The 12,924-nt window shown below is 36.8% G+C and overlaps 1 protein-coding gene across 3 annotated transcripts; it reads left to right on the top strand.

Moving 5' to 3' along the window:
* The first annotated feature begins 3,678 nt into the window (after positions 1–3,678).
* Positions 3,679–12,502, top strand: LOC119997222. 3 transcript variants are annotated; one of them, XM_038844099.1, is made up of 10 exons: positions 3,679–4,078; positions 4,303–4,608; positions 4,714–4,835; positions 6,328–6,535; positions 6,609–7,137; positions 7,216–7,467; positions 7,576–7,767; positions 7,850–7,924; positions 8,107–10,632; positions 11,672–12,502. In XM_038844099.1, the coding sequence occupies exons 2-10, from the start codon at positions 4,415–4,417 to the stop codon at positions 11,972–11,974; spliced, it is 4,401 nt and encodes a 1,466-aa protein (XP_038700027.1). In that variant the 5' UTR covers positions 3,679–4,078; positions 4,303–4,414; the 3' UTR covers positions 11,975–12,502. The 3 variants fall into 3 exon arrangements, with proteins under 3 accessions (XP_038700027.1, XP_038700026.1, XP_038700025.1); XM_038844098.1 differs by having other exon boundaries at positions 4,289–4,608; XM_038844097.1 differs by having other exon boundaries at positions 3,679–4,608.
* The last annotated feature ends 422 nt before the right edge of the window (positions 12,503–12,924 follow it).

Genomic DNA, 12,924 nt, shown 5'->3' with positions numbered 1-12,924 from the left:
TGAGGTAAGGTGCTGCGAGGTAAAAAACTGTGGTGCTGTGAGGTGAGTTTTGCTGACAAAATGCGTTTGACGTGTCACAAAAAAAACTGTGGTGCACCTTACCATAGTCAAGAATAGCAGTGCAAACACACTACCAAACATGCACCTTATTTATTTTGGTGTAGGTTATATATTTTATATATTTGGTTTTTTTTACCCTCAAAAAAATATATAGATATATATATATATATTATATACCTTTTTTTTTGAGGGCTAAACCTTATATATATATATATATATATATATATATATATATTGAGGGCTAAACATATATATGTGCGCACACATAAATTCTACTATGTGGATCAACTTTGTGGAAACAAATCAAATGGTTGTAATACAACACAACAAAAGTGAGGAGATACATTTGCTGTGAGATCCACCGCATCGATGATTGAAAAACAAGTCCATACTTTCAATCCATATAAAAGAATTTTTGATATATATATACACACACTGTCTGTGTATGTGTGGAAGAGCATCGATGAGGAAAAGAAGACTATACGTGTGTGTGATAAGTAGTTGATGTGGGCCCAGTTATAAAGTGGACAAACATAAGAGCAAGCCAAAACTTCATTCTTGTATGTTTGACTCAGTATAATTAAGACACCAAATCACTACCATTGTGACCCTTTTTTTCAATTGGCCCAATAAAGGACACAATAAAAATTATTGTTGGGCCATGAAAGAGCAACCATCGTGGTTGCTCTACGATCAGGTCATGTTCAATTTTTTTTAGTGGACAAAATGGTGTAGACATTCACTAGTAGTAGAATAGAGTCCTTCAAGACACTTACATCAGACTCTATTGCATCAGAGTCTGTATATGAACTCAAGTATCTAAAAATAGACTTTTTCATATAGATTTTGTTAAAAATTGACTGTATTAGGAACAAGTCTGTAAAATGAAGACTTGTCATAGTAGGTTTTTACTTCTAGATAAGTACTGTAGCAATTTGAAAAAAATAAGATTGGTTTTGTTTGGTACACCATATTGACACACCAAATAGTCATTTTGTGACACGTAGTTTTAGATAATTTTGGGACAATAAAGGTAGCATTGAAAATTGTACTCATATGAACAATTTTGTGACAATTTCAAATTTCATGACCAATATGTTGGTACAATTTATTTCTTAACAAGCCATGAGAACATTGAATTAGAATTCAAATGGTTGTTTACACTATAAGGAAATGACATTCACATTATACTGAAAATGAATGTTGAAATGAAAAGCAAGTCCACCTCATGATATGCATTTATCCTTGCAAGTGGAGTTATTTCTTAGTGTAGCAAGAAATAAACTTGCATTGCCTTATCTACTATGGAGGTCGGTACGTTTCATGTTCAGCAGAAGTTCAAGCGACAATATAGCTAAGAAGATTTATGCAACATTTTGATATTTTATTAGCACGTGTTAATGAACTTGTAGAGATTCATACATATAGCATGGTTACATTGACATATGCGAAAAATTATAAATACCAAAACATGTTGACATATGTTTTCACTACATTCGTGACATGGTTAAACAAGGAGAAGTAATCTTGAACCATATCTCCATTGACAAAATGATGGTTAGTCCGTTAACTAAACTCATTGCAAGATATATTTATATGACCCATGTTAGAGGACTAGGACACTGGAGGATTTGATTTGTTTGGATTATGTGATTGGACATCCATGTAATTTTTTTAATAAAAAGTATATGTTATCATTTTCAGTTATTGCATAAATTAATTTTTAAAGCCATATGATTGTTAGAATATCACATAGACGATCGCATGACACTTAGTAGTGTGTAGGATGAAACAATAAAGATATATTTTTACCTATGTAGTAAGATAGTAAAATCTTAAGCAGCCAAACATGGTGTGCGAAAAATAAATGTCGCCATAATTAGTCTATGATGAGACTAATAAAAGTCAAGTATGGAATGATTCCACATTCCATATCGAGCCTATATTGAAATCAAACATGAGTACTCCAATAACAACATAATAAGAAGAGCGTATTAAACATATTTTTTTAAGGACTTTAGACTCCTTTTGTTTAGTCATATGGGGCTACTAAGGTGGTGTGCTCAATTTTACAGAGAAGGGGCTTCTTTGTCTTATCGAGGCGCTCATGTGAGCTAATTGGCTTGATTCCTTTTTGGATGACATCTCGATTCTACCTTAGTCGGTAATCAAGATGGCTCTTCGATTGGTATATCATCATCATCTTGTGCCACTGATCCTAATGAAGGGTATTTTGATATCATCAATCTTAAAGTAATTTCCCAATCAAATGGATATATGTTGCTCTGTGATTGTCTTCTCTTTAGAGTTGTGATTCAAGCTATGACAATCAAAATTTCCAACTTGAAATGTTTTCTGCCATCGATATCATAGTACAAAGATTTGCAATGCAATGCATCGGTTCCCTCGACTCTAATGGGATTTGGTTGTTTCTCTCTCTTTTTTTCTCCTTAATGCATCATGAGTTCTCATGGTACCTCATGAATGCACTCTCACTTATTTATTGTATGGAAGAATTCAAAATTTTTTAAACAAATTACCGAACCACTTTGTGAATAGTAGGACTTGTGTAAAATAAACATAGCCTACGAACAATTCCAATGGAAATTGTACATGGGATGCTATCCTCTTTAATTGTCAAAATTCAACCCAAAAGAAATGTTTCTTCTCCAACTAGAGTGGATATGATGTTGTAGTTTACAACCTATCAAACTCAAGTGTTAGTTTTAACACTTTATTGAAGAAAAGTGAAGAGGTAAATCATATAGGAAAAGCAAATGTGATAGTTGGAGAGTGAATTCTTCCTTCCAACGACTAATAAATGATAATTATATGAATTGGGCTTCAATTAAATGGACTTGAACTAATATTACATAAATGTTAGACAAATTTAATGTTGAGAACGAACTTTTCCATCTCTAATTTGAAAATGTTGATATTATGAGAGATGAGGCAATGAAGTTGAAAAGCTCTTGGCATTTTGAAAATAATATTCTACAATTATTCTTTTTATAAAAAATATGCGATCGTTCGAAAGTGACGTTGGAAATTTTGATCATTGAAAATTTTGAACATTAGAATTAACGTTTGAAATTTTAAGAGTTAAAAAGGGCGCGTTGAAATGCTCAATTGAAAAAATATTTAAATATCTTGTATAAATATATATTTTAATATATTTTGATATTATTAGTTTATTTAAACATGATAGTGTCAAAAATCTTTTTATTTTGATGTTAAATGTGAACGAAGTCAATCTTTCAATGATTAAAAGTATCAAAATGATATATATCTATAATTTTGATGTACATAATACAAAATGATACCCACACTTCTCCTCATGTCATTTAGATTATGAACATTTATGAACACAAAAATTATGGATATGCAGTGTTTCCCTTAAAAGTATAATTAACCCTTAAAAAATATAAGAAAAACAAATACATATTACAGAGTGGAGGAAGACAGACTGACGTCACAAAAAAAAAAAAAAAAGAGAGGATGAGGACTATTTGCACTCAAGAGTTAGCTAAGGACACCCCAAAATCACAAAAAAATCTCTATCTAATATCACCCCAATTGACCCTACCACTCCCCTTCACTCTTTCTTCTTCCCTTCACTCCTCCTTCTTCACTTACCAGAGGAGAGAGAGTCACTCCCAAGCTTGAATGGAAGCTGCAACAACAGCTCAAGAAACAATGGGAGCACCAGCAATAGTGTAGTATCGATTTGTTAGCTTGTTTACCTCCTCAAGTTCCTGCCTTTATTGGGAACAAAGGCAATATGCAACACCACCATAGCCAGCCATGTCTGTCATTGCACTTCTACAAAAAGCTGCTCAAATGGGTGCTGCAATAAGTAATGCTCCATTACCTAGAGCAAGCAATGATGACATGATGGAGCAAGCAATGATAACATGATGAAGGTGGAGGGGAATTTGTCGGCTCGGAAGTTGGGGGATGGGGCTGCCTTTGGAAGGTGAAGGTGAAGAGGAATTAGTCGGCGGAGGATGGTTGTAAGGTTAGGGTTTGATGAAACAAAGTTTTTTTTTTTTCTTTCTTTCTAATCTCAGCCGTTGTTGAGATCCAACAACTGAAATTATGGGGTGCAGATTTTTAAATTTTAAAAAAATTGAAATTGGGGTATACTTATAAATGTTATGTTTTAGGCTGAGATTTATTTAGAATGGGATGTAGTTACTTAAGGGAGACACTGACGCCCTTCTCCCAGTTTTCCTTCTCTAGTGAATTCGAGAAATACCAGAGAGAACAACCCAACACGAAAGGGGAACACCACAACGTACGATAGAAAAAAGTAATCAAGTGCAGCAATTGCGATTCTGCACGAAAATCGTCTATGGACACGCCACCGTCGCCGCCGTATCCGGCATCGCCTTCAAGTTCCATAGATGGCTCGAGGGAGCTCCAGTGCGTCGGCAGACTGGAAATTGTTCGACCCAAACCCGTCGGCTTCCTCTGCGGCTCCATTCCCGTCCCAACTGACAATTCCTTCCACTCCTTCAACTCTGATCTCGTTCCTTCTGCCCAAACGTAACAATCAAATCACATCCCTTCTTCTTTATGGTGTGTATCTTGTGTTGAAGTATTGGGAGTTAAACAAGGGGTTGTTTGTTCTGTGCTTTTTGATTTTGCTAGGGTGAGTGCTCCACGATATAGGATGCTTCCGAACGAGACGGACCTCAATATGCCTCCGGTTGTCTTGAATTCTCCAGAGAAAGTTCTTCCTCTTGGTGCCTTTCAGTCTAAGACCTCTGGAGGTACTTCTCTTTTCTTTGTTAGATTTTACTTCAAATTCATGGCCTTTGGAGACGTATCATTTTGAATTCCAGTTTTCTATTACTTGGGTGTCTTTATTATTTTTTTATTTTGTTCAGTTGTTTGTATAATACGTTCCACCTACATTTGCATAAAAGACTGTACGTATTCAATTTATAGTTTCGAAGAACTAATGAAGCAAACAAAGTTCTGTGATGATTTGTAATTTTATTGTTGCTGCAAAGATTATGGCGTCTAAAATCCACTGACTATGCAAAATTAATACCAAGTTACATTTTATGGATAATCAATGACTACCTTATTTTACATTTTTACTAGTTTGGGTTTCTTGCTAGTAAAGGATCCATTCCAATGTCCGACATAAAATGCTTTAGACAAGGCATAGACCTTTTTTTGTCGTTATTTTGGCTGAGATAAAGTGGACAAAAGAGCCATCCCCCATTTATGCGAACCGCACCAGAAGAATATTGCGAGTTTTTGAGTTCTGTCTATATATGTAATATATTTGGAATGCTTGCTAAAGCTTGGAAACCTCATAACTACTTGCATTTCTTACCAATCCTCTGGCTTGATAATTGTTCTGTATTCTGTATAATATTTCATCTAGCTACCAATTCTATCATCCATGAAAGGAGCTACTTTGATTTGTAATGCTTAAGTTCCCTACTTAAAAACGGAAAGGAAAAAAGCTGCGGCTTAAGTTGCATATAAACACAAGTATGGAAGCAAGTCAAAAGTTTCGGAAAGTTCATTACTCTCTTGTTTGAGAATTTCTGTACTCTTATTTGGGGGTATATTATAGGAGTCTTAGGATATCAATGAAGATTTACAGTTTCAAATACCAGAGGTGTCACTTGTCTTATGATAAGCAAGGTATTAAGAAATGTTACCTTCAAAGACAGCCTCGTTAGTGACTGTAGATCTGTTTGGGGGATATTTTCAGAAATTTAGAAGTTTATAAAGGAATTGTGGGAGAGAAAATGGAAGATACTGAGGGATGAGGGAAGAGGGGCTGGAGTTGGAAGAACCATAAATACAACATACGAAGTGAACTGGTCCTACTTTTCAGAAGCTTACATAAGGCTGGGCTCGATTTCTGAATATATTTTGGCCATTTCAGGCCTTCTTGTTTAGAAGTATAGAACCAACCCTTACCAAAAGGCTGGAAAACCAATTAGCTTAATTTTTCTTTTGTTTTCCCTGGTGTTATGCTTGGCCCTATTTTTGTTTTGCAAAGTTGTATGGTTTTCATTGCCAATCCTCCTTCAAAAAAAGAGAACTTTACTAATTATCTGCACTTCGAAACTTCCAGTGAAGCAGTTTCCTTTTAAAATTTATATAAAATAGTTATCTACATCATCAAATGTTTTTATTCTCTCGATGGTGCAAGTAAAAAGAATATAATAATTCCATTTTGCTTTTTGTGGATTAAAAAATGTCATATATTACAAGTCTTGTTCTTTTATTTTGCAGAATTAACATGGGAAGACAGTCCTATTTCATCGAATATTACAAGGAAATGCGATGCCCTTGCTGTATCGGGTTTGGTGGAGTATGGAGATGAGATAGATGTGATTGCTCCAGCTGACATTGTAAAACAGATCTTTAAAATGCCATATTCCAAAGCCCGGCTGTCAATTGCCGTTCGTCGTATTGGACGGACTCTTGTTCTGAACACCGGGTTTGTATCTGAGAATCTTCTTCTCTATTTTCATTTTACAAATTCTTAACTGCTAGATTTTTGTCAAACACAGGCCTGATGTCGAAGAGGGAGAAAAGTTAGTTAGAAGACACAATAGTCAATCAAATTGTACAGATCAATCTTTATTTTTGAACTTCGCTATGCATTCAGTCAGAATGGAGGCTTGTGATTGCCCACCAACTCATCAGTCTCCACCAGAGGAGCAATCTAACTCATCTGTCCTTTGTGGAGGGGATGCATCCCAGTTCATGAGAGAGATAAATGATGCTTCGCCAACTGAAGGATTCAGCTGTCATTCAGATTATGCACATGTCAAACAAGATGATTTCTTTTGGCGAGGCAAGAAGAAAAATAGAAATAGGGGTCGTGATCCTGTAAAGAAAGCTTCACATATCGGTGAAAAGCCCAGATTCTCAGTGAAAGAGTCTGAGAAATACAAGAGAGTCAGGAATGATGAATTTCTAAGGGTTTTATTTTGGCAATTTCACAATTTCCGGATGCTTCTGGGTAGTGACTTGCTGTTGTTTACTAATGAAAAATATGCTGCTGTGAGCTTGCATTTATGGGATGTCAAACGACAGGTAGTAACAAACTACTGAAATCTCATGACAGTCTTAAATGATTTCCATAACGCAAGTAATTTTTCCATGATTTGACAGGTTACTCCCTTGACATGGCTTGAAGCCTGGCTTGACAACGTCATGGCAAATGTGCCTGAGGTGGCCATTTGTTATCATCAAGATGGTGTTGTTCAGGGCTATGAGCTTCTGAAAACAGATGATATATTTCTGCTAAAAGGTATCTCTGAGGATGGCACTCCTGCTTTCCATCCTTATGTTGTCCAGCAAAATGGCCTCTCTGTTTTTAGGTTTCTTCAGGAAAACTGCAAGCAAGATCCTGGTGCTTATTGGGTATTCTTCCTAAATGTTATTTCTTTTTTCTTTACCTTATTTTCTCGGTTATCCTCTATGATATTGTTATTAGTGAACTTAGATGTTATCTAATGTGATTGTTTACAGCTATATAAAAGCACTAGTGAAGATGCACTTCAACTTTTTGATCTGTCTGACATGCCAAAGAACCATTCCTCTGGCAATTGTGATGATAACTCTAGCAGACTGCCATCTCTGTTGCATAATGGGAGAAGTGATTCTTTCTTTTCATTGGGAACTCTCCTTTATCGGATTGCTCACAGACTTTCACTTTCCATGGTAGGGAATATTGTATCGCTTTCTTTTGCTCAAACTTTTGGCCTGTAATGAGTTGTATTTAATTGTAATGGTTTTATTGCAGGCTCCTAATGACAGGGCAAAATGTGCAGTGTTTTTCAAAAAATGTCTGCAATTCCTGGACGAGCCTGATCATCTGGTACAAATACATTCCCTTTTGACATACTTTATTTTCTGGGAAGTGCTAGAGGGGAGGAGGACAACTAAGCTGCAAGGCTTGGTGTCTCTTTAATTATGCTTGAGCAGTGCACTTATTTATTTAATTTTTGTTGTGTTACATTGACATACATGTATAATCCTTACCATTAGTATGCTAAACAGGTTCTGCGTGCATTGGCTCATGAACAATATGCAAGGCTCATTCTGAATTATGATGAAGAACTGAAATTGACTTCTGACTGTGTTCCTGTTGGATATGAAGTTACTGTTATTGATGCTGATGATGAATCCTTCAATTCCAGTAATATTTTTTCAGAGTCAGCTGTCCGTGAAAGTTTTTCCTCTGTACTTGTTGAAGAGGAACCAACTGAAGATAGTTTTCATGATTTAGTACCAGAAACTTATGTGAATATGACTTTGGAGGCAAATGTTTCTACTAACAGAGAACTGATTGGATCAACTGATTTTCAATTGGGTGATGCTGAACGAACCCTGTTAGGATCCAAGGATGATGAAAATTTGGCAGTGTGCAAAATGTCTGCAACATCTCGACATGTGGTTCAAACTGTTACTGATCCAATATCCTCTAAGTTGGCTGCAGTACATCATGTCTCACAAGCCATCAAGTCCCTCAGATGGATGCGTGAGGTGCAGAGCACTGAACCAGAAGTTGTTTTCCAGGAGAGTAGTTCTCATGATAGGCCATCCTTGTCCATGAACTTTTCTGTTTGTGCATGCGGTGATGCTGAATGTATTGAAGTTTGTGACATATGGGAATGGCTCCCAACATCAAAACTGGATAACAAAATGTGGAAACTCGTTCTATTGCTAGGGGAGTCTTATTTGGCTCTTGGAGAGGCTTATAAGGAGGATAAGCAACTGCATCAAGCTCTGAAGGTTGTAGAATTGTCATGTTCAATGTACGGATCCATGCCACAACACCTGGAAGATACGCAGTTCATTTCATCGATGGTAAGGTACTCATCATCTCCAAATAGATTTAATGATATGAATGAGAAGCCAAGGTCATATATTGGTGATGCGAAAGAGGTGAACTCCTGCCCAAATGATGATTGTCTCACTTTGGATCGATGCTCTTCCACAGACCTCTTTTGGGCCAAGGCATGGATATTAGTGGGCGATGTTTATGCCGAGTTTCATATTATAGAGAGTAAAGAAAGCTCAACACAATCTGAAAGGAAACAATCCTTCAGGGAGTTGAAAGTTCCGTCTGAGATTGTGAAAGAAGTCAAAAGGTTGAAGAAGAAGCTGGGACAATATGGCCAGAATTGCAGCTCGTGTTCACTAGTGAATTGCAGTTGCAAGAGTGATAGGGCCAATAGTGGTAGCAGCGCAAGCAGTAGCAGTGGAGATATGCGATCAGTTGGCAGAAAGCATAGTAAAAAATCTCATGGTAAAAGTTCTTTATTCTCGCTTTTGGAGGACCGTGAAAATGACCATGTTCATCCAAATACAAAGCATTTTGATAGTCAATGTTTGCTCCACAGCAAAGATGGTAATACCCAAAGTGACGCTTCTGAAATAATAGGGGACAGAGTTGATGTAAATGCCTTGCGAGCTAACGGTTGGGGAAGACTGGATGGTTCTCCAGAAATGCAAGATGCAGATTCATCAGTGACTTCTCATACTGAAATTGCTTCGAGAGTAACATCTAAAGCAAATGATGGTGGGATTTTTAAGTATCTTAAGGGTCCTTTAGTTGGAGATCCAGAACACAATCTTTTAGATGCTCTAAGATGTTATGAAGAAGCAAAAAATACGCTGGGTGTTCTTCCTTCTGGTTCAGCAGAAGTACAATCTGTCAACAAAAAGAGAGGTTGGGTTTGCAATGAACTGGGTCGAATTCGACTTGAAAGGAAGGATTTGATGAAAGCTGAACTTGCATTTAAAGATGCTATAAACTCATTCAGGGAGGTTTCTGACCATACCAACATTATATTGATCAACTGTAATTTGGGCCATGGTAGACGAGCATTGGCTGAAGAAATGGTAGCGAAGCTTGGACATCTGAAAACGCATTCAATTTTCCATAATGATTGTAAACAAGCTCTGGAGATTGCAAAACTGGAATACAGCGAATCACTCCGATTCTATGGTGCAGCAAAGTCTGAAATTAATGATTTTGCCAATGAGGGGGATCCTGTGTTTAATAGCTTGAGGAATGAAGTATACACTCAGTTTGCCCATACATATTTGAGACTTGGCATGCTTTTGGCTGGAGAAGACGTAACTGCAAAGGTTTTTGAAAATGGCGCCTTGGAGGATACTTCCGTAGGTTGTAGTCCTCGTAGTGGCAGAAGAAGTAGGAGAGAATTGAGAAAGCGTGAGATTTCAGCTAATGACGCCATTCGGGAGGCATTGGTTGTGTATGAGTCACTCGGTGATTTACGCAAACAGGAAGCTGCATATGCATATTTTCAGCTTGCGTGCCACCAAAGGGATTCCTGCTTGAAGTTGTTGGAGTCAAATTGGAGGAAGAGCAGCTTGCCGAAGGGTGAAAATGTCATTCCTCAGCGAGTTAAGCAGTATGCATTGTTGGCTGAGAGGAACTGGCAAAAAGCAATGGACTTCTATGGCCCAGAGACGCATCCAACCATGTACCTGACCATCCTCATGGAGAGATCTGCGCTTTCATCAAGCCTTTCGAACACTTTACACTCAAATGCAGTATGTTCCTGGACTTTCTTTCTGTTGAGTTTGATAGCAATATTCTGTTTCCGTGGTTCTTTTCTGACGATGATGCATCTTTATTTTGAGTTATTTAATGACACGATATGTTATATGTGATGTATTTCCATTTAAGTTCCATCACTGTCACTCAACCGAGATAATTAGTTTAGGATCTTGTTCTCCTACTGAGAAAAGGTGAGAATGGTGGAGAGGAATTTAGTACAGTTCAAGGATTTTCTAGACCCAACCTAGAGATAATTTTGTGCATTTGATCCTTGCAAAAGGTGAAGGCAGGTCATTGACACCTATATAATTAATATCTAGCTCCTCTTAATTGCTCTCAAATGTATGGAAATGCACGAATGCGTTTTGATAATGTCAACTTGTAAAAGACTCTTGTAGTATGATACTTGATAACAGAATCTAATTCTGAATTCTTCATGTTTTGTGAGGATGACTGTTTTAAGGGATTATAGATTATGAGCAACAAAGAGTTTAAAGTAATGTTTTCAAAATGAAATAACCATCTTGAAAATCACGTCATATTAATTTTCTAAAAAAATTGGTGAAAAAATTTCCATTTGAATGGGGAGCGGGAAAAGTCGGTATAATGGTCATTTGCAATCTGTTATTTGTTCTTTAGGGAACATCATTACGTAATTGGAATGTTGTGTACTTATTTTATTAGCCACTAAACTTAAATAGAAAACTCGGTCATCATAAATGGCTCAGAATGATTTGCAGGCTTGTAGCCTCTTTCTTTCTTTCAACTATTTTTATTTACCATCATTATCACAGGAAGCATAATATGTAAATATACAGTTGAAAACACATTTTGGGGACCTTTCTTTCCTATGATAGAAAAGGGATAGGATCATATTTAGAATTTCAATTTCAACTTGGCTGGCAACCTTTTCAATGTTCATTCCGAACAGTTATGGTATTGTACTGCTCTAATCCATCTTATATTTCTTGGTTAACATAAGCATTCATTAATATCCCTATTTGGGATTCTGACGCTCAACTCTTGTTTCAGATGATGGAATCGGCTCTTTCTCGCCTGCTTGAAGGACGATACATTCCTGAAACAACATCAGCTTCGTTTAAAAATAATTATCCCGAGGTACATGCAAAATTTTGGAGTCAGCTGCAAATGCTTTTGAAACAAATGTTGGTTGTTGCACTCTCCTCCAACACAAACAAATCTTCTGCCTCCAATGCAACGTCAGTATCAAACAGGTTTGGAGATACTGGAAACCTCAGGGAACTTTATAAAATGTCTTTAAAGTCCACAGAAATGAGTGACTTACAAGCTATGCATGCATTATGGGCATCATAGTCAGAAGCAAAATCCGATTTGTACGAAGAATCATTCATGCACTGGTCTCTAATCTCTATAGTTCACATCGTAGTTGAAGTTCAACTATTTTCGTGAAGTTTGTTGATGTATTGTTGAAGTTAGCTTCAATCAGATTGTTTTTGATGTACTGCTTGGAGTCATCAAAATATCAGTTTGTCAAGAATGAAACTTTAAGGTGGATTCAAGCGTAGGCATGTGTTCATTTCAAGGTAAAAGGATTCAGGGACACCACAGATGACGTAGAGGTGCCTACACTCTTCAACCGTTCAACGTGATGGAGTCGTTGCCGGCGGAGTAACAGGCCTCTGGAGATGTGATGTTGCAGGCCTGGAAGTCATGGTGTTTCATTTGCATGACATATTCGCATTATGGAACTACTTGTATTCAGAAATTGCATCTGCATGCAATTAATTGTCAGTATATATGTATGGGCTTCTAAGGCTATTCTGGAAGCAGATTTTGATGCTTGACCGAGTAATTGCTTTCCATAATTCTGGCTTTGCAATCTTCTTTTGTCACTTGTAACTTTGTGTTCGTGTCATGAGTCTTACTAGCACGATACAAACCTACTGTGGGATCATGCTTTGACACCGATGTCTCTATTGGCTGCACTTTACGAAACTTTCCTTGGGGATCGGGTCGATTGTTGGCTGCACTTAACGAGAGAGTTTTTTTTTTTTTTTTTTTGCCTTCAATATAACACTCTAACGGATAAAAGTATTTCTCCATGTAACATTACACAACATTACACGTAACGTGTAATCCCGAATGGCGTGTTTTTTGAAGTTTTTATATGATATTCACTCTATCTTTGATCGTATAAACACGTCATCTAGGATGGCGTGTAGTATTATATGGGAAAATACTTTTATCCATGTGTTATATTGGTACATATTTATTGTCAGAGTGTTATATTGGGAAAAAAAAAA

This window comes from Tripterygium wilfordii, chromosome 4, assembly GCF_013401445.1.
Source record: "Tripterygium wilfordii isolate XIE 37 chromosome 4, ASM1340144v1, whole genome shotgun sequence".
Classification (NCBI taxonomy): domain Eukaryota; kingdom Viridiplantae; phylum Streptophyta; class Magnoliopsida; order Celastrales; family Celastraceae; genus Tripterygium; species Tripterygium wilfordii.
This window is presented reverse-complemented; position numbering and strand designations above follow the sequence as displayed.